Source organism: Fusarium coffeatum (assembly GCF_003316985.1).
Source record: "Fusarium coffeatum strain FIESC_28 chromosome Unknown BRIP53273_contig_17, whole genome shotgun sequence".
NCBI lineage: Eukaryota > Fungi > Ascomycota > Sordariomycetes > Hypocreales > Nectriaceae > Fusarium > Fusarium coffeatum.
The window spans coordinates 15,102-41,991 of NW_022157815.1; the positions used below are offsets into that span (position 1 = coordinate 15,102).

The window sequence follows — 26,890 nt, forward strand, 5'->3', positions numbered from 1 at the left end:
TTCATTGGCACCAGGCAACGGCATTGAACTGTCCCGGATTATTGAGTAGTGTCAGAGTTACAGCCCAGTCACTCGACCGCCATGGCACAGGTCATGGCGACGAGACTTAGACGTTGAATACGATAGACGGGACAAATAAGAAAGTAAACACGACGTGCCAACCGTTCCATCTCTCCCGCATCCTTCTCAAATATATTCGTAATCTCAACCCTTTATCACTCATCAATCGACTACATGGACAAGGCCCCAACAAAAAGCATGAAAGCAGTCCCTAAGTTAGCCAAAACCTTGCCCATGTTGTTCTCATCACCAATCCCATAGAGCAATACCGCAACACCGGTTCTGTAAAGGCCCATCAAGACCAATAGAATCATGACACCATCTTTGGCCCCAGTTGCTTGGTTGGCAACCAGCAATATTCCAACAATGAGCTCCCAAAGTCCCAGCATATAGATTGGGCCTGAACTCGCGTCGTCTTTGTGAGTGACATTGTGTTTCAGACCATTGATGGCGTATTCGGCTTGGGGGTTGGTGAAGGCCATGATGCTTCGAATGATGCAGCCGATGCCGAGTAGGTATACCGCGAGATCTGCGAAAGCCATCGTAGGAGTGTTGGGCACGTGCGGTGTGGTAAGTGAGTTTCTTGATGTATAGTAAGTTATGACTGATGCAAGAGGATGAATGGTGAAAGTCTTGACTTGGCCCTATGAGTTGCTGGAGTCTTACGTCAGACGAGATTTAGTGGTATTGATGGCCTTTACTATGTGGGGTTAATACTAGCTTGATGGACAGGGAATACCAGTGGAAAGGGGTTCTTATAGATAGGAACGAAAGCTGTAAGTAAGTTCAATTGCATATTCTCTCGACTACTATAGCCATAGAGCTGTACACTCTTAACGTGTCTAAGTAACGGTATATCCTCCGTCAACTCGAAGGTCCGCCCCAGTCATATAGGAAGATGCATCTGACAACAGGAACGTCACAGGGCCCATTAAGTCCCGAGGCTGACCCATACGTCCTTGAGGAATGAGAGACGTCCAAGTCTTTTCGAGATCTGGGTTATCATTCAGGATCTTCTGAGTTCTGATAACTGTTAGTAACGAACTCTGGTGATAGCGAAAGTAATGGCCTTACAAAGCAGTCAGCATGTATCCGGGAGAAATACAGTTGACTCTAATCCCGGCATGAGCCCACTCTACTGCCAAAGAAGCAGCAAGATGACGAACGGCTGCCTTGGCTGCGTTGTATGGCCTAGTGATTTATGTTAGCAGACTCGTGGCGATATGTTCGACGGAGAACTTACGCTTGGGGTTGCGGGACATTGACGATAGCACCGGACATACTTCCGATAACCACGATACTACCGGGTACCTGACGCTCCATAAGGTGCTTCGCAACAGCAACAGCAAATAGGTAGGTCCCGTCGACATTGACACCCCACAGCTTGCGCATGCGATCGATCGGATAGTGGATTGCGTCAAAGTTCTCAGTAAATCCAGCTGACGTGACAAGACCATCTATCTTCTGATGTATGTTGAGGATCTCGGCGATGCATTTAGTCACCGAGTCTGGGTCGGAGACATCTGCATAGTGAGCTGTAACTCTTGGGATTCTGCAGAGCCGTTAGACCTTTACTCATAATCCGATGAGAATACTGACGTCTCACTGTTGGGGTTCTCTCTTTTGAAAGCATCTGTCAGCTGGCCGACCTGAGACTGCGCCTCATCCTCTATAACACATCAGCTTCGCCGGTAGCTCCAGAAGCACAACTTACTGTTCAAATCAACAATGGCAAGATTAGCGCCAGAGTATACAATACCCTGGCCCATGACCAGACCAAGGCCTCTTGCGCCGCCTGTGATAACGATGGTCTTGCCTTCGAGAGACAGCGAGGCTAAAGTTGGCTTGGAGAATTGTCCTCCTTGACCAATCAATGGCTTGCTGGCCGGAAGTTCATGATGTTCGGGGTACTCGACGCGGACGGCAGCGTCAGTACGTGAGTAGGATCGCTTGGGAGGGGCTCCAGCAGGCATTCTCAGTAGTGGTTATCTCAATTGATTAAACGGTGAGCGAGGCGTGAACGTTAAGTGAGGAGAAGGACTGCATTTATCTTGTAAGACTATCTGGTGATCCTTTCCACATCTCGACCAACATTTCTTGTCTTGCAGTCCATGTAAGCTCAAAGCCATGTAACATGACATTCTTTGCTGATCTCCTTCGTTGCCGAGGATTCCACGGACGAATACGAGAGCGTGTTCCAAGGCTCAGCTGATCAGCAGAACACACTCTTGGAAGCATGGCGATCAAATCCATTGGCCAAGCTGAAAGAAAGAACAGGTTTTACTGTCCCTAGAACTAATATTTCATCCCCCGCGCAGCGGTTGGCCGAGGCGGGAAAGCCGAGTGTTGATGTTCACGTGGTTTGGATGAACCCCCACACGTCACCCTTGATCAGATCATCTTGAATTGTCTGACAACGAGACTTTTAGCCATTGTTGGTTGATCATGTTTGGTCACCTGTCAGCTGCCCAGTAGAGTTTTACTGGTAAATGTTTGCATTGGGTTGCATTGAACAGACAATTTCCTCGAGATAACGTGCTTTACTCGCCCGAGGCGGCTTCCAGAATCTCCATAACCTCCTCTTCCTTTGTAATCGTGTAAGCATTAGTCTTGATCCAAATATCGTTTAAGCTATTCTTAGCCAGACCAGGCAAGTGATCAGAACCGATTCCAACATCCTTCAGTGTCCTCGGCATATCCAATTCTCGAATAATCAAGTCCAAAATATCTCCCAAGTCTTGATCCTCCACGCCTTGCATGAGTTCTTTGACAGGTTCCTGATTCACTATTATCTCGAGCGTCCTCTTCTGCTGATCGTTGTTGACGCCCTTTTTGGCGTTGAACTTACACACAGCAGGAAGAAGAATGCAGCTCGTTTCACCGTGTCCAACCCCCAATGGGCCAAGTTGATGACCGATAGCGTGGCTGGCACCCAGGGGTACACCACTAGATACCGCGCGCATGGCTTCCACGACACCTATCTGACAGAGATGGCGAGCATCCAGATCCTCTGGGTCATGCTTGCATCGTAGTAGACCAGGTATCAACTTCTCAAGACCCCTTACTGCCGCGTCGTCGCCATCCTGGTTACTCTGGAGTGAGCACAATGTCTCAACGCAATGATCCACGGCTCGGATTCCAGTACTAAGCCAGACCTTCCGAGGAGTCGTGGTAGTCAATTGCGGATCTTGAATGACAAAGTCTGGATCGACGTTTGGCTCAAACGTATGCTTGGCTTTGGTCTTTTCATCAGTCGCTCCAGCGATAGCCTGATACTCTCCACCCGATAGTGAGGTCGGAATACAAATCAAGGGAATCGTCGGCTTATGCAAAGTCTCCCGCATGTTCGGATTATGCGACTTTCCGCCCCAGAGCGTGTCAATCTCATCGCGAGTCCAAGCATTGTTGACGATGGCAAAACGCACAAGCTTTGCCCCGTCCGTGAGACTACCTGCGCCAAGAGTCACGATGCAGTCGATGTTGAGGGTCTTGACTTCGGCCAGAATGTCGACTATCTCCGGAATGGGTGTATGTGGCGAAATGCCAATACGAACACCTGCAACGCGATCCCCGAGAGCAGACTTGAGATCTTGAAGAGAAGAAGTGTTGTTTGATAACGAACGGGACGCGATGATGTAGACTCGCGAGCACTGGAAATGCTCTTGGACTTGCTTGAGGCATAATTCTGGAAAGGGTCGGCCAAAGCTGATCACGGGAGCTTGCTTGCTGGCGAAAGCTGGACGGGAGCTTGCCTCGCTGTACCAAGAAGTCATTATGTTTCTTTCTTAATGAGATGGATGATGTTTAAAGATGAAGTCCTGTCGGCCTAGGCGGATGTTCTAGAGACTGATGACGTTAGACTTGAGCTGGTGTGGAGCCGGCTAAAGTCATCGTGGTATCATCCGGGTTGTCAATATCTTATCAGATCAAGCCATGGGTTCTTTGGTGGACTTGTGTCCAATGACATATTACAGAGCGCATCTAATAGAATATTCCTCTATTTACCCTCCTGTGTATCATCGTATCCCCGCTCTAGTTGGTTATACCCTAAGTCTATCTGTCTTCCTGATCAAATTCTCAATTCTCTGCTTATCCGCGTTCTCATCAATGGAATGAACATCAATCGGCCATGATGAATGAACTTGCTCCGACATTCGTATCGACGCCTCTTCGTCCTCATCTCCAATATCAATATTTTTGAGTAGATAGTAACTATCAGCACCCATATTCCTCTTCATGATTCGAAAGACAATCTCGGCTAGATAGCAATTTCTACTTTGATCATGAAGTCCCTTGGCGGCCAGCGCCACCGTTGATCGTCTGCTCTCTAGTTCTCCTGAGTCAATGCTGTTCATGGCTTTGATCTGCATAAAGCCTAGGAAAGATAACAACGAAAGAAGAAAGAGGTCGTATGACTCGTAGCCATGTCGGAGGTAGTATAGTCGGAGGATGGTCTCAAGTCGAACTTTAGCTTCGTTCAGTGCTCTCTGCACGCTTGCATCGTACAGTGCTTGTGGGGTTGTGACGTTAAGTGTTTCTAGGAGGAATATGATCAAGTTGTAATAATGCATACTACAAAACAATTAGCACGTTTCGGGGGTTGATACACTGGTACTCACTGAAGCTTGAGTTGCCAGGGAAAGCATATTTCTTCTGCCGTAAGATCTGGGGGAAGATTGCGATACCAACTGTCGAGCCGAACACAAAATCCTTGGATGCTATTGATGGTCATGTTGACCGGTCTCTCGACCTTGATGAAGAACATGGCAGCCATGTCGTTGATAATGGCTCGAAACTCGGCCAAGGCAATAAAGGTATGACTGTAGTTCACCGCTATGGGCCGTTTGCTCGATGGATAGCGAAGCCAAAGATCACCGTAGTTGTTGGACTCTTCGGAGATCTCCGGCAGCGCTATGCTGGGGGGCATGGATAATAACGGTGCCTTGAAGACGGCAAAACTGTGAACACTGTTTACGGTCAGCAGACTCTTGAGATCATCATTAGATCAGCTCACGCTTGTAGTCCGAACAACGACCACGCTGTGATGGCTTTAGCATTGTACTCAACCTCATCATCAACTTGTGTTGGCTGAGAAAAGAGATGCATTGTATGAGCCGCAGCAACCGCCTGTGCAAGGTACTGCCTCCCAATCTCATCAGCACCATTCGCATCGTACACCACCGACAACACGATGGCAGCTTGGATGGTCGTCAGCCTCGGCTTCGCAGCCTCAAGCTCCCACAGCCGCCGTGCCTCGCCGAGAAATTGATACCCCAACATCTGTGGATTCCAGAACTCGGCACGATTTGCCGCCTCAGAGTAGCCGTGCTGCGAATCAGATTCTTAGAAATCGATGTTCTGCTGGTTCTTCTTTGGGTGGTACCTACACAAGCAGACGCAAGAACTGCATGGACCAAGAGGGGTGAGCAGTATTGCTTGCGGCCTGAAAGCATATCTTGAAGGAAGTAGTCCTTCTGGAAGGCGGGAAGGAAGGGATATTCCTTGAGGAGATAAATTTGAATGAGTTTTCTCAAAAGCTTGTCATCGTCGATTATCTTGGTCCATTTCTTTGCCTTGATGGCGTCTAGATGGGGGTCGGTGACTTCAGCAGCATGGTATGGAACCTGGTAGATGATAGGATCCTTTACTAGTGTTTCGTCGGGTTGTGGTCCGTCTGAAGAGAATTTGTAAATCCACGAGTCGAAATAATGATTTTGGTCTCGCATCAAAAATTTAGGCATATCTCGAGAGTATGGGAACTGATATTGGTAGTGAGTGTTGGGCTTGACATGTAGTTGAAGTAAAAGATCGGCTTCTCGGATACGTCCAAGAATGGATCCAACATCATGGCCTTTTCGTATCCTGTCAAGTATCTCTGTGGCTTCCCTGTGAGGTTTGCTAGCAAGGATAGAAAACAGTTGCTGATAGGCACTGGACTGTTGCTGCAGCTCTTGGGAACTGGCTTGGTATTGGCACGTCAAGTTCCGTCTTTCACAAGGCGTACATTTAGGTCTGGCTCCGTCGCACTAGGAAAACTTTGTTAAAAGCGAAATACCAATTACATATTGTAAATACACACTCTGGACTTGCGGGTTCGACAGTGTACACAAGCCGAAGCAATGGGCTTGGTCCTTTTCTTTAGAGGAATACCGCTCGAGAGAGTTAAGCTGGAATCGCTTCTGGGACTCTGGCTGCTTGAGCTTGAGTTTCTATGGTGATGAGATGGGGCGGGTAATAGCGGTCGAGACATAATTTGGGATCAAAATAATGAGAATATTCACACTCTCGATAGGGTAGCAAAGGGCGTTCATCGATCTTGATTGAAGCGGAGGGGGAGAGGGGGACTTGCTGCATATCACGTGAACTGATCTGCACCAATCAACTAGCCTCGGGAGCAGTCCGGCCTTGGAATTTGCGTCACTCTTACATACAAGACTCGATGACGGGCTGTAGACCGGTCCACAAGTCCCGGCTTGGCTACAGTAGCTACGTCACAGAAGTGCCATCAATGGACAAACAAAGCACTAACAGTTAAAACACTTTATACTGGATGTTCATAGACAATAATTCTTTTCAACTTCTAGAACATCTGACTAGTGGGCAACAACAGACTTTTATGAAGACTGTAAACCCTAGGTACTAAGACTGTGCTCAGAACTGTAGTGTACTGTACCGACCGGGATGTGGCGATCTGGGCGGTCAAATCCTTGACGGATACAAGTTCCGGAACCATTCCAGGGCATCATCCTCATACGCTAATGCAGGGCAGTCTAGAGAGAGTTTTAAGTGGAGTAGAAACATTTTTTACTGTACAATGAAAGACCAAGACTGCGACAATTGTGTAGATGTCACCCACAAGTCTCAATATCTTGTTGAAGATCTCGCTTGATATCAGACATTCTCGGTTCTTGCTCATCATCTCCTGTCTATCATCACCTCTCCTGAGGCCCCTTGTGAAACATTTCTGCTGGCCGCGTGTCAACCTCCACGTCGACCCAGCTTACGTACAGTAACAAACCCACATCACGACTCATTCTCAACCACTAAGACGACGAGTCTGGACCGCCACAAAACAGACATTTTGAGTTCCGCCCGTTGATCGACCCACGTTTCAACCCGGGAACCGTTGTGGAGGGTTGCAAAAACTCTGTTTTCGTCGGGTCTTTCGGCCAGTGACATGGATTCTAGACAACTTGACGCGTGTGTCGACAGAAACAAGCTCATGTTGTGTCCATCGGGTCGGTTCTGATGTGCGGAGAATGCTGGACTGTTCCACAAACTGGGGGTATATGAGGTTGTCTGTTCCCTTTACTAGATCTAGGTAGATTCTCAATTGCATGCTTCTGCTCTTTCATTCCTTGTGTGTAGCACATTCACTTCATTCTTTCCTTTTTTACCAATACTCTCTTTTATAATGAGATTCTCATCTCTCCTCTCGAGCGGGCTCGCATCTTTCTCACTGGTTGCTGGACTTCCGACCCTCACACCATCTACAGAACACTCAGTTCAACAAGTCAGAAATCCAGTGTATAAGCGAGATGGCCTCGCAGCGCTTCTCAAAGTGCATCGAAAGTACCACATTGATCTTCCCGATTATCTCGCCGCTTCAGCCCTTGCTCGCCGTGATGGAACTGGCACCGTTACCAACAGACCTATCGATGATGATGCCGAGTGGTTAACGCCAGTTCAAATCGGCAACCCCCCAAAAACATTCCAGATGGATCTTGATACTGGATCATCGGACCTCTGGGTTCATGGGTCGAAGTCGGCTGCTGCTGGCGGTAGTCGCACTCGATACAACTCTACAGCATCTGAGTCCTGTAAAGAGATGAACGACGCAAAGTGGTTAATCGAGTACGGAGATGGAAGTGGCGCATCAGGGCACGTGGTGAAGGACACAGTTTCGATCGGCGGTCTCTCGGTGCAAGTCCAAGCTGTACAGGTGGCAGATAAGGTTCACGACTCTTTCTCCAAGCAGCAAAATGTCGATGGACTAGTGGGACTGGGTTTCCACTCCATCAACACAGTCACGCCAAAGAAGCAGAAGACGTTCTTCGAGAATGTCAACGAGGAGCATAGCGCTGGGGTGTTCACAGCAGACCTACAGCACGATGCCCCAGGCACATATACGTTTGGTGTCATCAACAAGACAGCATATACCGGTGATATCGTCTACACAGATGTCGACCCGTCCAAGGGCATGTGGACATTTACATCTACAGGATTCACCGTTGGAGACGGCAAGCTCAATAAGACATCCACCAAAGTTATCGCTGATACGGGCACCTCACTCATTTGGCTCCCCGACGAAATCAACGAAGCTTACTACTCCCAAGTCAAGGGATCAGAGATTGACAAAACAGCAGGAGGATACGTCTTCCCCTGCGATACAAACCTTCCTGATTTTACCTTTTACATCGGCAAAACAGGAGTCACAGTACCGGGTGCCTATATGAACTTTGCTCCTTTAGCAGGACCCAGAGCCGGAAGTTCCCAGTGTTTCGGCGGACTACAGTCGAGTTCTGACTCGGACCTCAACATTATTGGGGATATCGCACTAAAGGCCGCGTATGTGGTTTTCGATGCGGAAAAGACACGGATAGGGTTTGCTAAAAAGACATTGCGTGGTGTGGAGTAGAGAGAAGTGATTAAATACTTGAAAAATTGTCAGTTTAGCGATAGAAATCATGAAGTTAACGATTTGGTCAACATCCACCCTACCCTCGACAATGAAAAAGTTTGTGCAAGAGCCTGCTCAGCATAACTATGGTTTGTGAGAAATCGCGCACAAAGGTGTGCTCCCCTGCATAAGTGGATCTGAGAGGACACGCATGCACAAGGGCGAACGAAGCTTGCACTAAGAGACTGTGAAGGTACCTTTAGGCAGCCCCACTCAGGACTGGAAGTACCTTTTTGTGCTGACTTGTGGAAGGGAAGGAAGTCCTCTTCTCGCTGATCGCCGACAGCCGATGCAGATAAGATAAGTGGGCTCCACTCAAATCATCAGGAGACGACACTGAAACACCGTCGGATCTACCCATTTGCTATTGGTCAACATTTCGTTAAAGCCACCATCATGAAATAACCATAAACTCCTATTAACCCTAGCGTATTCGTACCGTACCATCTATCCAATACTAATTACTCCTGGACCACACCCAATTGAGGTAAGATGCCATCCAACCGCCCTCTCGATATTCTTCATCTGAACGGGGATCTGGTGCGCCTTCATAGTCATAATACCCAGCATAACAGCAGCCAAACATGACTGTCCGTACCATGCAACCGCCTCTTCCAGTACCACCTTGACATCCTTCCTCACCTCCGCATCACGACACTTGAACAGTACAATGACCAATGCCTTGACGACCATGTTGTCCATCACGTTCCAGTCAATTGTCTCTCTCAGCTCCTGCTGCATACGGCGTGTTGTGCGGATGATCTCACGCCAGATGGGTCTTGCGTCGGGCAAAACCTTGGTCTCGGAATCGAGCTGTAAGTGCAGGCTTGAGAGACACTCTGTGTAGAGAGCTTCAAAGATACAAGCCGTGACGTAACGATGTGGGTAGTCATATTGATAGTCTTCGGTGCTGCGATACAGCAGGACAAAAGCGCGGTGCCAGTTGTCAAGAACAGTAAAGGCTTTCTCCCATGCTGCTTTGGACTCGGGATCAACGACAGCCTCATCGTCAAAGAGATGGTGCGAAATGTGATGCTGTGTGACGTCCCACCATCGCAAAGCTTCATCCAAGTCTCGGAATGATGCGGGCATGTTGTAGATCTCATATCTGTGTCTGCCCCAGCATCGCTTACCTCCCTTGAAGTCGGGACGATCATCACCATTGATGCCCAGCTCCAGAGGCCAAGAATAAGTGCTCAATCGCTGGAACATGTCAAACATGGCCGACTCAAGGGCATCAAGCTTTAGGTCTGACAGGGAAACCTGTTCTTGCTCACATCGCTTCCCAAAGTAGGTAATTAAAAGCCGACTAGCGTGGTCGAAATGCAGAGTTGCAGCCTTCATATCTCCGCGCATCATGTCGTACACCATAAAGATGACAGCCACGTGGGCAACCTGTAGCAATGACTGAAGCCCTGTTCCAGATGCCCTCACGGCACGGATGGTGCGGTTGTAGTACATGAGAGAGAGCTGCTGGGCCTTTTCGGCTGCTTCACCAATCACGTGGGGTGCAGTGAAAGCACCCACAGCAGCACCTACAGCACAGCACATCTCACGGATGGCAGGGTTGGTGTGTGCAATCTGGGGTGTAATAGCAGCCAGCGTATTATGAGGCAGAGAGGTGCCCTGCTCGTTTGTAAAGAGGAAAGTGGAGAACATATCCCACGAAGTCTGATCCTTGAACACGGTTGTGACATAGTCTGGTACAACCAGGATGCGGGTATCACCTCCCGGGATTGCAGTAGCTATTGCGCCTCCAGCTGGAGTGTCACGGATAATCTCCGTGTATGAGTTGAGACGACCAAGCTTGTTGGTCTTGATTGTGCTTGTACTTACGGTTGTGGTCGTGTTATTGGTTGTTGGCCTGGAAGAGGCCGTTAAGCTGAGTGGGAAGTGACATTCCAGACCAACGGCCTTGCAACGGTTACATGTCGGTTTACCCTCATCACATTTCACTTTTCGGCGTCTGGAAAGGTCAGGTCAGCACTTGTGCGTATCAGGTAAATTAAACATGTACGCACTTGCACTCTTTACAGCCAGTGCGGGTCTTGAATGTCTTAGCCCGTTGTCTCTTAGTGGCATTCGGACCGTCCCTGACGTCAAGTACCGCGACATTGGGTTTCGGGACATTTTGCTAGCACAGCTTGTGTCAATGACATTGACCTACAGTACTTGAGAGATAGAGTAAACTCACCTTGTTATTGGCCCGGGCAGATGCACTCTGACTCTGACTCTGAGGTGATGGATCACTCTGGGTCTGCTGCACACCGCCACCAGGAGATCTGATAGCCAGCTCCATAGAGTCGAGTCCAACGTCAAACCCTGCACTGCAGTCTGACAAAACGGGTACCGTACTGGAGATAATCTGCTGTTAGCTGCAGTACTGGGGCAACACAGGCGTGTGTGACGTGATGTCCGCCGCCAAGTCAAGGGATGCGATGGGCTGGGCTGGACTGGACGGTAGGCGATTTGTGTTGGGTGAGCTGAGCTGAGACTGAACTGGTGTGTTTCCCACCGCGGGGAAAATCATTTAGAGCCATTTTTTCACACTCAAGCCTCCACCCGTTGAAGAAAGGGGTCCAATCAGAATCGGTTCTGTGCGAGTTACTCAAAGTGGTTAAGTTTGCTAGCCATAAGTAGAAGTGATCACCGGCCGTCCCGGTACCGAAGCCAACGACATTTCTCAGTTGGCTGTCTTACACATACTGTACATACTTTATTTGGTTTCATATTCTTTCAAATTCACAGGTAGGTACATCTGATCTGATCATAGACTCAAGTCTTCATATCTTTTATGGCTTTTCAAAAAGAGGGGTTGCATAAATTTACTGCTATCGCTACAGTACAAAACTATCCAAGCAAACCTTTATCCGGTACTCAGTCCAGCTGTGTACCTACCTACCTGGAGTATCCTCCACGCCCTAGCCCTGGTGGCACAAATCTAGACACCTACTGCTCCTTCAAAATCTGGATTTGCTCATCACATTTGTGGATGCATTCAGCCAGAAATCCCGATGTATCGGTAGCTACCTGCCACTCGTTACCAGCTTGAATGTATTCATCGCAAATCCGAATACACTCGTTGAGAATGTGTTTGTCAAACCCAATTTGACTTATTCTCATCTGTGAGTTAGGAGTCTTGTCTTTATCAGGTCGCTCCTTACCCCACTCATGCTCTAGCTTATCAAAAGAAGAGCTGTCCTGATAGTCTTTGCACGTAAGTTCCATTCGCAACATAGCCTGGAACATCCACATAAGTTGTGCTTCTGCCAAAATCCAAGCATAACCCTCGGAAGTCCAGTCTTCTAACTTCTTGTCATTTCTAGCAACCCAAGACTTGATGCAGCTGACTGTGTCTCCAATAAACTGCCTATCATATTCACTACCCCAATCAGGACGAGCGTCGAAAATAGCATGGGTATGGGTAGTGAGAAATTCCAGCTCCCCAACGCCAAGTTAAGAAGCCCAGAACTTCAGAACTTCATACTCAGGCCTGATGAGCCCGATACCTCTATTAGATAAGCCTGTGATGATCTTTCGAATGCCAGTGGTGAATTCACCGTAGGATGACCTACCTACCCTGTCGAGAGGTTTGTTGGTAAGACGCGCAAGGTTCACGATGTCGATCGCATCGTCTGCGCCGTGTTTCTTAATCAAGTCCAGGAGCTCATCGTCAGAGCTTGTTTTGAGAGAGTCCATCGTGATGGCGGTACTGTGACTGTAAGTTGTGATTGTGATTGTGATTGTGAGTTGTGACGTTGCAAAGATTCCTTCTTCTCAGTAACCGTAACAGAAAACAGCGTGAGGTGAGGAGAACGCAGGAAAATAATAAAGAAAACCATGAACTTTGTAGAACAAAATGCTATTACAGTAACCTGTTCTGTGAGCACCCAGTCAATATGTGGTGCCGTAACCGTGCGTGGGCACATTTGAGTCTCTGTGCCATTGTCCGCCTATCAACTCCATCCTGTTTCCTTTGTACAGTTCTGATTAGAAGAGAACATCCACGATTTAAGGTTTTCCCGAGGCCCGAGTCCCGAGGTATGCATACAAAAGCAACACAATAGAGAACATCCACTCCAAGATACTACGCTGGTTCTAGAAATGTCCAGGGGCCCCAGGTCCGGTCAGAAAAGCATCGTTAGCCGTGATGACAAGAGGGAAAGTGACCATAGGGCCAGAGTTTATGTTGAGACTCACCCTGACCCGGGGCTGATCTGGCTCGTCGGCACCCTGGAACATCAAAGAGTGGGCATTTTGAAGGTGAAGCTGGCTGGGCATGCCAGAGAAGGGCAGTAGGAAGGACTCGTTGCCAGGACCTTGCATGATTAAGCCGGTGTTAGGGGTCCTAATACAGTAAAGTTGCAAAGGACTTCTGTTTGACATTGCCACTAGACCGAATTGTTAGGTTGAATTCTTTTGAGGAGAGCAAGTGCAGTCGTTTCTTGGAATACTCGGAACACCGCCTGGTGAACCTTTAAAATGTTACGTTTATATTGATCACCCAGGCACTCTAACTCCACAAACAAAGATAGCGAAAGGTATGACGACCAAGATTCTCATTCCGGTATGCCATGTATCTGAATCGGTAGCTGAGAAGTTGTTTGTAGTAATTGTTGGATTAAAAGAATGCGGACGGAATGTGAAGATTTGTCGTCAAAAAAAAAAAAAGATACCCTGTGTCTCTTTGTGATGGCATCTGGGTGGGTTCTCGGCCAACAGCCACACTAGCAATCTGAACTTGCGATACAGGATGGCCTACATATCCAGTCCATTAAATCTCGGATTCGGCATTATCTTTAATTTGATGCTACTGCTTGAATGAGGCCATATCCGTCGGCAGATGTAAACAATTTATAATGTATCTGTTGATCGGACGGGTAGATCATCTTGCAAAGAGTTGAATGGGATCTTACAAAGTGGCGGGTCTAGGGTAGCCTACATTGCCTTGCTCACTGTCTGACAGCCTTTGCTCGGTGAAGAGAAATCTGACTAACAAAGTCGCTCACACTGTGCAGAGTCATCAGAATGACCGATACTCGCGGCGTTTTGCTGCTAAGATATACAGTGCTATCAAATGTTTGATAAAGCCTACCTACTGTGCTCCCAAGCTGTCAATCAAGCTGTCAATCATGGAAACCCATGCATGTGTAAAGTCAAGGGAGGAGGGCGATAAAAGAATTGCGGGAGACAATCCTGGATCATAATGCATCTACAATGAGTTGAAGCGGACTAAAATTGGTCATGAGGTTAGTCTTAGTCTGCATTTTGCCATTCACTGGGCGAGGGGGGCTGGCACAGAGGACGCGTTCTGACACGCGCAAAGAAAGTGGCAGGGGACCAGAGAAAGATACTTCCTGGGCATCCCTGTCAGCACAGGCTGGTCAATGCGCTGCTCAGAAATTGTTAGAGCATCTCGTCAACGCGCCTGCTCCAGGTGGCCCCCAATCTCGTATCCTCTTGGCTTCTCATCTTGTTGCCGCGGCGGCTCTTGTTTGCGTCTGTTCTACCGCCCAGACTCCACTCTTCGCTTCCGTCGCGACTGTGTCTGGCGCTCTTCTACTCTTCGCGCGTCCATCAGATCCGCTCACTGTTGCGCTTGCTACCGTTTCCTCCCTCTCCGTTTCTCCTCCGTTTCCTCTCCGTCCGAACCAGCGTTTCTCTTCGAACCCTTCAGGGATCCACTACAATAACCTCTTGACTGCGCGCGACGTCAAGCTCTCCACCGTTCTCTGCTCGCGACGCGTGCTTGTCAGCGATGCATTGTCCTCGACATGCCTTGCCGCCGTAGGCCCACCCCGCCTAGACAGCACACCGCCCATCATGTTTCGAGCTCGAGCGAACACATTCCCTGCTGGCCAGGCTATGGCCTCGGGAGTTGATTGAGGATTGCATCTCCCCATTAGTTCCCTGCCCAGTTCGCTTGAGAACATGGGCACACCCTCGTGTTCGCCGTCTTCCCATTGCCTTCTTCTCGCCTTCGTCGGCTTGGGACTTGGGGTTTGCAATGACCGTCGGCTCTGGGTGCTACTCCACTACGATGCTCCCAGATGTCTCTGTCATTTGCCAATCGCGAAAGACATCTATTCCTCTATCGCCGTTCTCGACTCTATGATCTATGTCCAACACCTAATCCCTCATCTAAACATCTGGCTCAACCTCATCCACCGTCGGCACCTTGTTCAACTCGACCCCAAAGAACTTGGCAATCTCCTTGACACCATCCCAAACAACCTGCACATCCTCCTTCGACACGCCGATCCTCCTCGTCCCACGGATATGCCAATGCGACTCCGTCGGCAAGTTCTGACTCATGATCGCCGGCAGCACCACCAGCTGTGTATCTATATCGTCCAGAACCTTCCGATCCGATAAGAACAACCCGTACGTGATCTCCATAGAGGTCCACGCAAAGTCCTTGTGCGCGTCGAACATGCCGATCGTATCCCCCGCGTTTCGAGTGTATACTTTCTTGAACCAGTCTTTCCCGCGCTCGTGGCTTTCGTCGTTGATCTGGAATCCTTCGCGCGTGACGCTGTAATCTCGGTCTTCGGGTCGCTCGATCTTGCTGATTGCAAGTATGGCCTCAAGGGGTTTGCACACGCCGACGAGGATGACGCTCTTGAGGAGTGCTTCGCGGATGCGTCGGATAAGAGCCTGTCGCGACTCGCTTGTTTGATATGCGTCTTGCTTGATCAAATACTGGTACAGCGCGGCAGCGGCTTCTGGATCGGGACTAGTGGAGAGACAGGCAATGACGAGGATGTACCAGCGTTGGTCGCCGAGTTGAGTGTTCTTGAAACTGCTCTCGATCTTTTGGAAGAGCTGCGATAGCTCTGGGGTAAGTTCTGAAGGCGCCATTGTGATGTGCTTGCAGAAGTGAAGTCTCGTAGAGTGCTGTGTCGTGGAATGAAGGCTGGTGAACAAGGTTCCTTCCCCTCTTTGTACTGCGTCACGTCATTCACTGCAGTTGCCGCGTGACAACAATGCTCGTGGAACTTGTAGACGTAGATTACTAGTCCCCAATTCGTCTCACTCGACGACTGTGCTTCAGTTGCCAGCTGCAATTGAGGTATCTGCAGCTTTAATTGCCGAGCATCGGAGCGAACCCCAACTTCAACCCCGCAATTCTATTGGCCTCAGCGCAACATACAGGCTCCCATGTCAGAGCTCAACCTTGTTGTCTCTTTACTAACGATCCATCATTAGCTAAACGTATCGTAGTTCAGGGTGTGCCCTTCGCTATGTCTACTGACTGTCTACAAATGCTCCTCCAGTCGTGACGTGGTCCAATAAACTGCCACATGAAGGTATCATATCATTTCATGCAATGATCCGAGATGTAAGCTGATGCCCGGAACTCCGATCACTGCTTACGCCCTGCTCTGCGGACAGCCCGAAGATCCCGTAGAGATTTATATCCAGCTCCTTTCTCTCAATGGCACCATAAACACCTCCATTTCCTTCGCGTCAATGCTACAGGCTTGCGACAAGCATCGAAATCATGGGTCAGCAAGCGTCTCTGGTCGTCGAAGTCGAGATCCAAGCCCCAGTTGATACTGTACAAGAAGTTGTAAGTCAATTCAAACCAATAGTGTATAGTTATTTAATAGGAGCCAGTTCAAAGATTTTTCTAGCTACAAAGAATGGAGCACTTGGTCCATCGAGTCTGCAGACCCAACAAAGGAGGTCAACCACTTGATCCACAACGATAAGCTCAAGGTTAAAATACAAAACTTCAAGTTCAACAGCACACTTCTCGTGAGTCATTCCGACTTTACACCAAAGGTCTGGCTAACCAAGCTTTAGAAAAACGAACCTGACGTGTTTGAATGGAATGGTGGTTTTGGACCGCTGCTCCAGGGCGCCCACGAGTTTAGCTGGAGGCCAAGTGCCAAGATCAACGGAGGTACCACATTTACGCAGAGGGAAAGCTGGCACGGCTGGCTCGTGTTTCTTTGGAAGCCTGGTAGAATCATGGGGAAGAAGAGTTATACGACTTTTAACGGGTTTAACATTGAGGTCAAAAGGGAAGCCGAGAGAAGGATTGCTCTCTAACCGATTGCTGCGATCTTGCATCTAACTTTCTTTCAAACCGTAGTATTCCTTGATCTCAATACAACTCCAGAGTGGCTCATGCTCATGCCCGTGTCTAAAAGAATCCCTTGTCCTCGGACCGTCTTCCCGCTACGGTGTCTACCCCTGACGATCTCCACAGCAGAGCCCCTTGAACAATAACGCCGTGTTTTAACATTGTAATCACCTTCCCTTCCATTGGCTCGTTTCCTCATCTTGGAAAATACCCCGATCAAAACCCGCAAGGACTCTATTTTGCACCAATGTCAATGGCCAATTGAACTACCTCCATCCTGTTATGGTAGTCGTCCGTGAGCCTCGGCATTGACAATGTTAAATGGGATGATCGAAAGACGAGAATTATTGGCAGGGATTGAGAAAATAGAACAAATAAAAGTCTTGAATGCACTCACAAATTTGCTTTGTTCTTTGTTGGTCCCCATCGATTAATTATTCACGATGCTTTTCAACGTTGTTTTCTTCGCCTCGACGGCCTTGGCTTTTGGCGCTGCTGGTAGCGAGTATGAGTGGCAGGCTCCTACTTCGTCTGACCGTGGGTACGCTCTTCCATGATGACAATGTGAAGCTAATAATTGTAGGACGAAGCCCTTGCCCCATGGTGAACTCTCTCGCCAACCACGGATACCTGCCCCGTAACGGCCTCAACATCTCTCTCGACGATCTCCTCGTCGCTTTCACCGACGCCGTCAACCTCGACCCAGCTGCCACCACTCTCGTCGGTAAGACAGCTGTGACCACTGGAGACGGCACTACCTTCAACCTCGACGACCTGGCCAAGCATGGCGGTAAGAATCCTCTTCAGTATCCAATAGCTTAATCTAAACGAGTTAGTTCTCGAGCACGACGGTAGCCTGAGCCGCGCCGATATCTACTTTGGCGATAACCTCAGCTTCAACAAGACCATCTGGGCTCAAACATCCTCCCACTTCACCGAGGACACAATCTCCATCAAGACAGCTGCCAAGGCACGCAACGAGCGTCTTGAGATTGCCGAGGCTAGCAACCCCGAGTACTCTCTGCCCGCCAACCAGAACCAGATCGGTTTGATTGAGACTGCTCTGTACCTCGTTGTCTTTGGCAACGCCAAGGATGGCAATGCGAAAACTGAGTGGGTCAAGACTCTGTTCGGTAAGTTCAACTATGCTTTGCGAGACGACGACAGATGCTAATATCGGTGCAGAGGAGGAGCGTCTTCCTTTGGAGGAGGGATATAAGAGGCCCGAGAAGAGTGTTACCGTTGCCAACATTCTTGGTATGGTTGCCAAGGTTGTTCTCGCTGGTATCTAGAGTCTGATATAGACTGTTAAATATTCTTGTATATAATATACCGAGTATGTCAGCTTCCTCTGGCATTTCCCTTTGTTGGAGTTCTAGTGTGAGAAGGCGGTATTTTAGATCATAGCCCGACTGCTATTTAACAAAGTTTTATCTCGTTAAGAGTACAACTTATAGTACCAAACCCTAGATTTGCCTATCTGTTCCACGAAAACTATAGCCTTGGCCGTCAAGCTCACTCGGTTGTGAGTTTACGAAAGGTGGCCTCCAATCCCGATTCTGCTGTGAGCGTTCCCAGTCATCATCTCGACCCCATGGGCTCCTACGCTGCCCACTTTCTGGCGACTGGTTGTAGAACGAGGGATTAAAAGATGGCGGAGTATAGGCTGTTGGAAAGACTGGTTCAGCCGTTGAAACCAACTGCACGTTGGGCTTTGCCTTTCGTTTTCTGCGCAGCAGCCATAGACCGACTATGACAGCCAACAAGACGACAGCACCGCCAAAAGCTATACCGACAATGGCGCCCGTGGAAAGACCGGATTGCGAACCTGTGCTCTTGCTTGCTGTTGCGGTTGCGGGGTCGGAGCGTCCATCTTTCCATCTTGTGCGAGTAGAAAAGGCGGCTTTCATGCCAAGTAACGTGCCGAGATCATGATTCACGAAGCCAGATTCGGGCTCCATCTTGATCGCGCCTCCGTCTTTGGTTCCGCCGATAACGCTGGTCACAAAACTAGGGACCTTGTATCCGAGCAAAGCAGGCTCGTACCCAGCCCATACGTGCTTGAAGCTTGACTTGATTTGATCGCCAAGATCAACGTTGTGAACTCCCCAGACTTCCTCCGAGTCGCACTGATCATCGTCTGCAGGAAATGTCCCTCCGATAGCGAGCATTTGGGACCCTTCGTTGACAACATCACAGGAGAGGCTGTGCGAGGGATACTCACCGGTCCCGTTGCGGTCGAGAGGGTACGTCTTGATCCATTCGAAGGATGGAAGGGAGAGAATGTAGACATCGTCAAATCCATATCCATCGAGGCCAATACCCGCGTTGAGGTAGCTAAGTAAATGTCAGACGCTTAAGCGGATGATAATTGAAGAGGGATCTATACATGTTGTAACTGCTTCGATCTTTGGCCCAGACAGCTCCAGCACAGAACCTCCTTCGATAATCAGGAACAGTGCCATTAGCTTCTTGAATATGCCACTTATTGGATATGATATCATAAAGAAATATTTGGTCCATCGGCTGCGGAACCATAGTCCCATTGTCACCAGGATCCTGGAGGCCCCCAAAGTAAACCAGCATACCACGATCACTCGCAGGAATGAACGCCATTACGCCTTCGGCTCGTTTGATATCGTCTGGTCCTGCGAGCTTGGTCCATGAATTGGTGTCCATCTTGTAGCGAATCAAGTTCGGTACTGCACGTGGCGGACCGGTCCATCCAGGCACTGAGTGATTGGAGCGATAGCCTCCGTAGTAATAACTGGCAGGGAGAGTTGAAGTTAGTATGCATGTAGCCAAGAAGTGCGTTTCGTTCTTTGTCTTACCCCTCTCCCCTTTCTTTCACGGTTGTGGAAGCGCCATAACTGACGCGTGAGATACCTGCAGAAGGGGGCCCAAAGTCGTCCCATCGATCATACCAGATATCGTAGGACATAAGGCTTGAAGTTCCCGGACTGCCATCGTAAAATTCACCACCAAAGAGGAATAATCGGTAGTTAACCTCGTCAGCCCATAAGGCTCCACCGTGCACAGAAGGAATTGAGGCATTCTTGCTGAGATTGGCGTGTATCTGTGGCATGTTGTCCTTACTGTTGGTGTCGAGGTCATGCCAAACGAGCCATGAGTCTAAGAGAGTCGTTAAGATCTACAGGGGGACCTTTGTAAGGGAGATGGCTTACTCGTATAGTTTTGGTGGTCTGAATCTAGTGGCTTCCAATTAACAAGACCTCCATCGATGTACAATTTGCGGTCGACAACTGCTGTTTGGTGGCCAAATCTTCGACAAAAGTCCTCGACAGGGTCATGTTGGAGAGAGAGCGACAACAGAGTCGCTAATACTGCTATCGATAATAGCATCGGGGCGCTTCGTCGCCTCATTCGTTCCACTGCCATGATAAAGAAGAGACTTTGGACTGTTGAAGCCGAGACGGACAGCTTTTTTGCGCATAAGGTCTTGAAGCTATTGACACCATGGGTATACCAACAAAGACAAGGGGAAGAAGTCGCCAGATATCAGGGATTGAGTGGCAGCAGTATATACGGGCAGAAAAAGAGGAATTGCGCCTTCATGACCGAATGAGTGCCTAATTGTCAAGCTAAACAACGGCTAGCAATCTTTCCGTCCAATAATTTGGATACAAATGTGTTGCGTAGCACCAGTCTCACAGTCTTACTTGCCCTCCCCCTCAGCCACGCCATTTTTAAACTCGGCTGTGCATTTCGGAGGAAGCTATTATGATTGGAGTGAAGAAAGCAGCCTAGTTATTTGACATTCTTTCGTCCCAAGGTTGCAGTATAATGCGTAGTGTTCGTGCTTGCTTCACTGCATCATGATCCTTTCACAGTACCCGGAACACTGTTAAGGTACATTGGCTCTCATAGGTAGAAGTAATGTCGCACCTGGTTAAGCCATAAATGCAGAGCACGCACTCGCTAACAATTAGTGTGCCACATCAATCTGGTTGAATGGCTACCTTCGTCGTACCTCCGCAGAACGGCGGAGGGGGAACCTTGAGCCCTGAGAGCCTGCTTAGCCAAGTAGGTTACAGGATTATGGCCCCCCAAGGTTTGTGTCATTAGAATAAAGTAGCCCAAGTACTGCGACTAGGTGGCTCTCGTCCGGTAGTGTTCGAAGATTGTTCCCTCCTTGGAGGCGTCCTGGGGGTCTTGGTCCGAGAATTGACGGTTTTAACGGCAACACAGGACAGTCTAAACTACCTTTTATCTACGCGATATGCCAGGCAATCTGCTGATAGTAGTGTCTGGTACTCTTCAGCTAAAGATGAGGCCCTTGAGGCCCTGAATTCTCTATCCGTGATTCCCCCACCGTTCAGCTTGCCAGCCCCATAGCGCCTGTCTATTTACGATCCCATAGCGGTCTCACTCATATTAGCTGAACAAAAGACAAGGCCGCATCTTAGGTCGATTTTCCTAGCAAGGCGCTGGCCAATGGAGTAATAGCTGCAGTCAGTCTTGAAGAGGTAAAGTTTGCTGGCCGGAATGACTGTTTGAGCTTTTTGAGGATTGAGTTATTCGAAGTGTAAGAAGAGAACAACACATTGGCAGTCACATGCTGTGAACCTAATACTAATCAGGGTTCTCACCGGAGTGAAGCCTTTTGAGATGTCGAGTTGGAAAAGCTTTGCGTACGGCGCATTCGTTTAGCTTTGAGGAGTGTGTCACAGAAGACTCAAAGCACCACGCGGTTTCAAAAGCCAATAACTAAGGTAAAGTATGTTAACTTGGACTGAGATTTACCAAGAAAATAGTTTCGAGAACCTTAACATTGAACGATAAATTGTAGTATAAATATGAATACTTGCTTCTCTTACGCCTACCTAAACTCTTCACTCTCAACCTATCTACAGTAGCACCCAGATAGCGCTCGCCACAACAAAACACACACCAATACCCCGGAGTCATCATGTCATCCTCAAACGACCCCAAAGGATGGCACAAGCTCCCCTTCGAGCTGCGACTAGAGATTATTGAATTCGCAATTGCTGCTCCGGAACTTCCAATACCATCTACAGCACAGGAAGGTCGAACGGAGAGATACAATCACCGTGATTGGGTCACATCTGAAACTTGGGGGAGTAGCGGATTGTGGGAAGAGCCGGCCAAAACCCCGACAGCAAACCTTTTACTTGTGAACAAGCAGTTCCATAATGATGTCAAGTACATCCTCGACCTCTTGCCGAATGCTTACCACGTCGATGTCATGGTTGTCAAGGACTACGGGCTCTGGCCAACTTGGTATTGTCTCAAACCACCTTCATCTGATGTCATTGAAGAGGTAACAGTCACGTTTCGCATCTTTGAGCCTACGAACGATCTCGATGATCGCTTCAAAGAGTCTCTTACTTTCTGGGCTGGTGATGGTGGACCAGAAGCTGCCGTGTGGCCTTTCCACCAGCTTTTCTTGACTCTCACCAGTGATGGACTTGGGCTCTTCTCGAAGAACTGTCGTGATTCTCGCAGTAGTCCTCCCAAGTATATCGTCAAGAGAATAAAAATGAACATTCTATCGCCCACCGATGGCGTTGCCCACACCAGACTATGGTGCAGGGAGGGTGAGAACCCGTGGTGGCTGCGAATACTCTATCTACACCGAAACCCCACGCCTGCGAAACCTGGAGATCAGCTCGCCGATTTTATCGCGCGCTGGATGTTCACGATTTCTAGACCGTCTACCTACACCTATCCATTTGTTGGTCGCTATTATCAGAATCTTGTTGAAGACATCTCACTTCAAATAAACGGTGCGGAGCATGCAAGACTGGACCCAGACCAAGCCTTAAAAGACACGTATTCACAGAAGCACCTTGGGCTCCCTTTGCAGCGATGGTGCAGAGGTCTTCGAAAGACGCGGGCAAAGACGAAACAGCGGTTCGAGTATGAAGAACGACCTAAGGCTCGGGAGATGTCTAATTCACAGTTGTGCCTTGAAGACTACCAGCTTAGTCAGTGCATTGTCACGACACAATGAATTGTCCTCGGTTGTCAGACTCTTGTACGTATGAATGACGATGGCGATTGCTTCCTGATTTTGCCTATGAATCAGATAAAATATGACCATTCACTTTGTCACTGTGAGGGGATTGGGTGTGGTAATCATTACCTGATTAGTATCCGGAATTAACGGCGAAAAGGTCATCATCACAGTAAAGGGATGACGTCTTCGAAATGGAAGCCATTACACTTCTATGAGAACCCGACTGTATATCACAACATTATTCTTAAACAGAAGCAACAAACCAAAATGGCTCCCACAGGTCTCGCAATCATCATTGGAGCCGGTCCAACCAGCGGACGAGGCATCGCTCGTGTTCTCGCTCGGGCAGATGGCGGCAATCTCGCCGTAGCTCTTCTAGCTCGCAACGTCGATAATCTCAATAATCTTCGCGATGGCCTTCGCAAAGAGACAAATGGCCTTCTTCACGCCTTTCCCACAGACACCCAGCCCGAGAATCTGCAGAAGGCATTCCAGGATATCCGCAACCACGACGACTTCAAGGAGCTCAAACTCAAACTGGCCATCTACCATGTCAAACACGCCAGCAAGAAGCCTTTCCTTGAGGAGACAGCTGAGGCTTTCACCGATAGCATGCAGACATACACCACCGGCGCAGTTGTCTTTGCGCAGGAAGCTCTGAAGCTTATCTACGAACAGAATGGTGGACAGACGCTCTTGTCTGACACCAATGGTGCGAAGAAGGGGACTATTATCTTTACCGGTACTCTGGGAGCTATGAGGACAAACACTGGTTATGCTGCGTATGGAGCGACTCGTGCATCGGCCCGGATGGTCGCTCAGGCTATTGCCAAAGAACATAGCAAGTACGGCGTGCAGTGTGTCCATGCGATAGCTAATGGGAGAATTACCGATGAGGACACTGAGGAAACGAGAACAGGAAAGCAGATGAGGGCTGAAGATGTTGGACAGACGTATTTGTGGTTGTCACAGCAGCCTAGTTCGCTTTGGATTCATGAGTTGGACTTGAGACCTGCGCAAGAGTCCTTCTAGAACAAGGGATACTAGACAAAACACCAACTTTCTTGTGATAGATAGTTCTTCTCATTTCAAAAATGTGCCTTGTAACTTTTAATACATCTCAAGTCCACCGCTAGCGGACAAGGCCTGCCCTGTGATCCAACGACTCTCCTCCGAAGCCAACCAAGCAACAATCTGCGCAACATCATCCACTTCACCAAGCCTATTACCAGCAGTAGTCTGTTTCTTCTGCATCTCCACGATCTCCTTTGGAATATTGTCTAATAACTCACTCTGTACAGGTCCTGGATTTACTGCATTGACCGTATGACCCTCCGCCCCCAACTCAGCAGCCCACGAGCGTGTCAGTCCTTCTAAGGCAGCCTTGGAAGCGCAGTATAGAGACAAATGCTTGAAGCCGCATCGTGCACCCACAGATGAGATGTTGATGATCCGGCCGCCGCCTGAGGAAGGAAGGTATGGCTTCACAGCTTGAAGGAGCAAGAGTGGCGCGCGAACGTTAAGGTAGAAGATAGAATCAAAGTCGGAAGGTGTGATATCCGTGTGAGGTTTGACAATTTCCATTCCTGCGTTGTTCACCAGGATATCAATCTGGGGACCAAACGCAGCGACAGCTTCCCGCACAATCTTTGCTGGGGACGCTTCTTCTTTCAGATCAGATTTAACGCCAATGCATTGTGATGGTGGATCCAGGGAAGCAAGCTTTTCGGATAGTTCTTTGACAAGTATTTCACTGGTTGGTGATGTGTATGTTGCAACGATCTGTTAACGGTCAGTAATGGACTGTTGAGGGCTCGTGGGTACTCACTCTTGCTCCTCTTCTTGCAAGTTCGTATGCGAAACCGGCGCCGAGACCGCGAGATGCGCCTGTTACGATGGCAACTTTGCCCTTGAGTGTCTGGAAGTTCCGTTGAGACTCCATGGTTGTGGATGATATATCTTGGTGGTGCAATTACAAAGGTAGTATAGCGACGGGTTCACTGACAAGCCTGCCCTTTATATACCGGAGACGGAGTACTTGCATAAATTACTTATTCAAAATTCTATCATGTCCGATAGCAACGGCGATGTGACGGATGTGGGTTTCGGAGATAACCTGTTAGCCGCTTGTTATCATCTGCGATTGGTTAATTCCTCTGGCCACATTTTCGGCGATAACGAAGGAAGCACTTCCTTCCTTGCTTTACCATCCCATCTTGGCTGCAGGTCTTGGCGAAAAGAAAGAATAGGAACTGCACCGATATTATTGCTCGTATATTTATGCTTGTGCTCTTCTTAGAAGCTCTTTGCTTAAAGGTAATAGCTCGTATAATGCTAAACAATTTCCATCTCAACAACCTAGTATAGACCAGATACTACATTTATATGCTGCTCTATTGTGTAACCACAATCGATCAAAGCTTAGACAGAGGCAGTATCTGAAGATCATGCCGACTCAGATCCTGAATATTCTTCTTGCCAACGTTAGCCAGCATGTTATCCATATCCGCCAACAAGCACTTCAACACATGCTCAACACCCTGCTGTCCACCCGCGGCAAGGCCATACGCATAAGGTCTACCGATTGAAACAGCCTTGGCTCCAAGGGCCAGAGCTTTGAGAATATCTGAACCATTCCTCACGCCACTGTCGAAGATGATTGTCAAGTTTGAGTCCTTGACCTTCTCATCTGCCGCAATCTCGGCTAGGGCATCAAGTGATGCTACTGCGCCGTCGAGCTGACGGCCTCCGTGGTTGGATACGATGATGCCGTCCATGTCGTGATCAATTGCCAAACGTGCATCTTCAACGGTCTGAATTCCTTTCAAAACTATTGGTCCGTCCCAAAGTTCTTTGAGAATCTTGAGATGGGCCCATTCGCGGTATGTGCCCGAGTTGATCACATCAATCCAGGCCTTCGACTTGACCATGGTCTTCGCGTTGGCAAGAACCCTTGCAGCACCAAAGACAGTGCCAGGCCTTCTCATAATCGACCACAGTTCAGCCATCTTCTCACCCAGACTTCGGGTATCGTTCTTTTGCATCTCGTCAAACATCTTGTTGAAGACAGGATCTGAGAAGCCAACTTGACAGCCCTGACCCCAGATAAAAGGCAGATAAGATGTATCGAGATCAGTCGGTCTCCAACCAAGACTGAAGGTGTCGAGCGTCACGACTAAAACCTTATAGCCTGACGCTTTCGCCCGAGCGAGAAGACTAGCTGTGACATCCTCATATTGAGGCTTTGGCCAATAAAGCTGAAACCACCGATCGCCATCCTGATTAGCGTTGGCAACCTCTTCGATTGACCTTGTCGCAGCTGTCGACAAGACCATGGGCACACCAACGCGGTGGCAAGCCCTGGCAGTCGCCTCCTCGGCATCCGAATGCAAAATGCTCTGCACACCAATTGGTGAAACCAGAATGGGACTCTTATACTTTGTACCAAACAATTCGACGCCTACATCGCGTCTCGTGACATCAACAAGAAACCGCGGTTTGAGACGGTATCGATTGAAGGCTTCATCGTTGGCTTTCGCCGTGGAAGCGCTGCTGGCGGAGCCGTAGACGTAGCCAAAGTTGGCAGCGGGGATGTTCTCTTTGGCGAGGGATTCCCATTCTGTGGGGTTCGTTGAGAACAGAGGTGGATGGAAGGATTGGTAAATGTGGCGTTGGAAGTTGGAGAAGCTTGTCGGGTCTGGAATGGAAATGCCTGGGCTCAATCGCTGGGGATTGACTTCATTGTGGGACATCTTGCGATCTAATTGTTGTTGTTATTGGTATTGTTGTAACGTAGTGTTACTTGGGTACAGCGTGGAGATTAGCCCCACGTACCTTTCTAGTCTACTTAAGGCCCTGATCGGCGAGAATAGAATTATATAACGCGGGTTGTAAAACAAAGTACAGCTTACCTAACTATTTCCTACCTCCCCCTACCCCGCCCCCCCTTTATTATCTAAGTACCGTATAGTAAGTAAACTTGATCAGATGCTCTATTTCTTGACCATAAGCATTCTTCAGCACTGAAAAACACCCAATATCGAGAGGCTGGAGTAGG

General features: G+C 48.8%; 14 protein-coding genes across 14 annotated transcripts; 5 read left to right on the top strand and 9 right to left on the bottom strand.

The window, feature by feature from the left end:
* Positions 1–230: 230 nt before the first annotated feature.
* Positions 231–2,033, bottom strand: FIESC28_00634 (uncharacterized protein; the record flags this gene model as incomplete). Its single annotated transcript, XM_031154785.1, has 6 exons — positions 231–642; positions 970–1,083; positions 1,135–1,251; positions 1,304–1,612; positions 1,660–1,729; positions 1,775–2,033. 6 exons carry the CDS (start codon positions 2,031–2,033, stop codon positions 231–233), a joined length of 1,281 nt encoding a protein of 426 aa, XP_031021149.1.
* Positions 2,034–2,600: 567 nt separating this feature from the next.
* On the bottom strand, positions 2,601–3,833 carry FIESC28_00635 (uncharacterized protein; the record flags this gene model as incomplete). The annotated part of the gene is made up of 1 exon (XM_031154786.1): positions 2,601–3,833. The coding sequence occupies one exon, from the start codon at positions 3,831–3,833 to the stop codon at positions 2,601–2,603; it is 1,233 nt and encodes a 410-aa protein (XP_031021150.1).
* Positions 3,834–4,100: 267 nt separating this feature from the next.
* FIESC28_00636 (uncharacterized protein) lies at positions 4,101–5,801 on the bottom strand (the record flags this gene model as incomplete). Its single annotated transcript, XM_031154787.1, has 4 exons — positions 4,101–4,632; positions 4,680–5,027; positions 5,075–5,388; positions 5,448–5,801. 4 exons carry the CDS (start codon positions 5,799–5,801, stop codon positions 4,101–4,103), a joined length of 1,548 nt encoding a protein of 515 aa, XP_031021151.1.
* Positions 5,802–7,474: 1,673 nt separating this feature from the next.
* FIESC28_00637 (uncharacterized protein) lies at positions 7,475–8,698 on the top strand (the record flags this gene model as incomplete). Its single annotated transcript, XM_031154788.1, has 1 exon — positions 7,475–8,698. One exon carries the CDS (start codon positions 7,475–7,477, stop codon positions 8,696–8,698), a length of 1,224 nt encoding a protein of 407 aa, XP_031021152.1.
* Positions 8,699–9,187: 489 nt separating this feature from the next.
* On the bottom strand, positions 9,188–12,439 carry FIESC28_00638 (uncharacterized protein; the record flags this gene model as incomplete). Its single annotated transcript, XM_031154789.1, has 5 exons — positions 9,188–10,706; positions 10,762–10,874; positions 10,935–11,094; positions 11,694–12,122; positions 12,228–12,439. 5 exons carry the CDS (start codon positions 12,437–12,439, stop codon positions 9,188–9,190), a joined length of 2,433 nt encoding a protein of 810 aa, XP_031021153.1.
* A 399-nt stretch (positions 12,440–12,838) lies between these two features.
* Positions 12,839–13,066, bottom strand: FIESC28_00639 (uncharacterized protein; the record flags this gene model as incomplete). The annotated part of the gene is made up of 1 exon (XM_031154790.1): positions 12,839–13,066. One exon carries the CDS (start codon positions 13,064–13,066, stop codon positions 12,839–12,841), a length of 228 nt encoding a protein of 75 aa, XP_031021154.1.
* A 1,815-nt stretch (positions 13,067–14,881) lies between these two features.
* On the bottom strand, positions 14,882–15,601 carry FIESC28_00640 (uncharacterized protein; the record flags this gene model as incomplete). Its single annotated transcript, XM_031154791.1, has 1 exon — positions 14,882–15,601. One exon carries the CDS (start codon positions 15,599–15,601, stop codon positions 14,882–14,884), a length of 720 nt encoding a protein of 239 aa, XP_031021155.1.
* Positions 15,602–16,244: 643 nt separating this feature from the next.
* On the top strand, positions 16,245–16,798 carry FIESC28_00641 (uncharacterized protein; the record flags this gene model as incomplete). Its single annotated transcript, XM_031154792.1, has 3 exons — positions 16,245–16,313; positions 16,361–16,501; positions 16,550–16,798. The coding sequence occupies 3 exons, from the start codon at positions 16,245–16,247 to the stop codon at positions 16,796–16,798; spliced, it is 459 nt and encodes a 152-aa protein (XP_031021156.1).
* A 477-nt stretch (positions 16,799–17,275) lies between these two features.
* FIESC28_00642 (uncharacterized protein) lies at positions 17,276–18,124 on the top strand (the record flags this gene model as incomplete). The annotated part of the gene is made up of 4 exons (XM_031154793.1): positions 17,276–17,373; positions 17,423–17,622; positions 17,669–17,965; positions 18,018–18,124. 4 exons carry the CDS (start codon positions 17,276–17,278, stop codon positions 18,122–18,124), a joined length of 702 nt encoding a protein of 233 aa, XP_031021157.1.
* A 174-nt stretch (positions 18,125–18,298) lies between these two features.
* Positions 18,299–20,231, bottom strand: FIESC28_00643 (uncharacterized protein; the record flags this gene model as incomplete). Its single annotated transcript, XM_031154794.1, has 4 exons — positions 18,299–19,169; positions 19,222–19,599; positions 19,664–19,964; positions 20,018–20,231. The coding sequence occupies 4 exons, from the start codon at positions 20,229–20,231 to the stop codon at positions 18,299–18,301; spliced, it is 1,764 nt and encodes a 587-aa protein (XP_031021158.1).
* Positions 20,232–21,762: 1,531 nt separating this feature from the next.
* Positions 21,763–22,827, top strand: FIESC28_00644 (uncharacterized protein; the record flags this gene model as incomplete). Its single annotated transcript, XM_031154795.1, has 1 exon — positions 21,763–22,827. One exon carries the CDS (start codon positions 21,763–21,765, stop codon positions 22,825–22,827), a length of 1,065 nt encoding a protein of 354 aa, XP_031021159.1.
* A 273-nt stretch (positions 22,828–23,100) lies between these two features.
* On the top strand, positions 23,101–23,865 carry FIESC28_00645 (uncharacterized protein; the record flags this gene model as incomplete). Its single annotated transcript, XM_031154796.1, has 1 exon — positions 23,101–23,865. The coding sequence occupies one exon, from the start codon at positions 23,101–23,103 to the stop codon at positions 23,863–23,865; it is 765 nt and encodes a 254-aa protein (XP_031021160.1).
* Positions 23,866–23,943: 78 nt separating this feature from the next.
* Positions 23,944–24,775, bottom strand: FIESC28_00646 (uncharacterized protein; the record flags this gene model as incomplete). Its single annotated transcript, XM_031154797.1, has 2 exons — positions 23,944–24,615; positions 24,662–24,775. 2 exons carry the CDS (start codon positions 24,773–24,775, stop codon positions 23,944–23,946), a joined length of 786 nt encoding a protein of 261 aa, XP_031021161.1.
* Positions 24,776–25,247: 472 nt separating this feature from the next.
* FIESC28_00647 (uncharacterized protein) lies at positions 25,248–26,585 on the bottom strand (the record flags this gene model as incomplete). Its single annotated transcript, XM_031154798.1, has 1 exon — positions 25,248–26,585. One exon carries the CDS (start codon positions 26,583–26,585, stop codon positions 25,248–25,250), a length of 1,338 nt encoding a protein of 445 aa, XP_031021162.1.
* Positions 26,586–26,890: the final 305 nt, after the last annotated feature.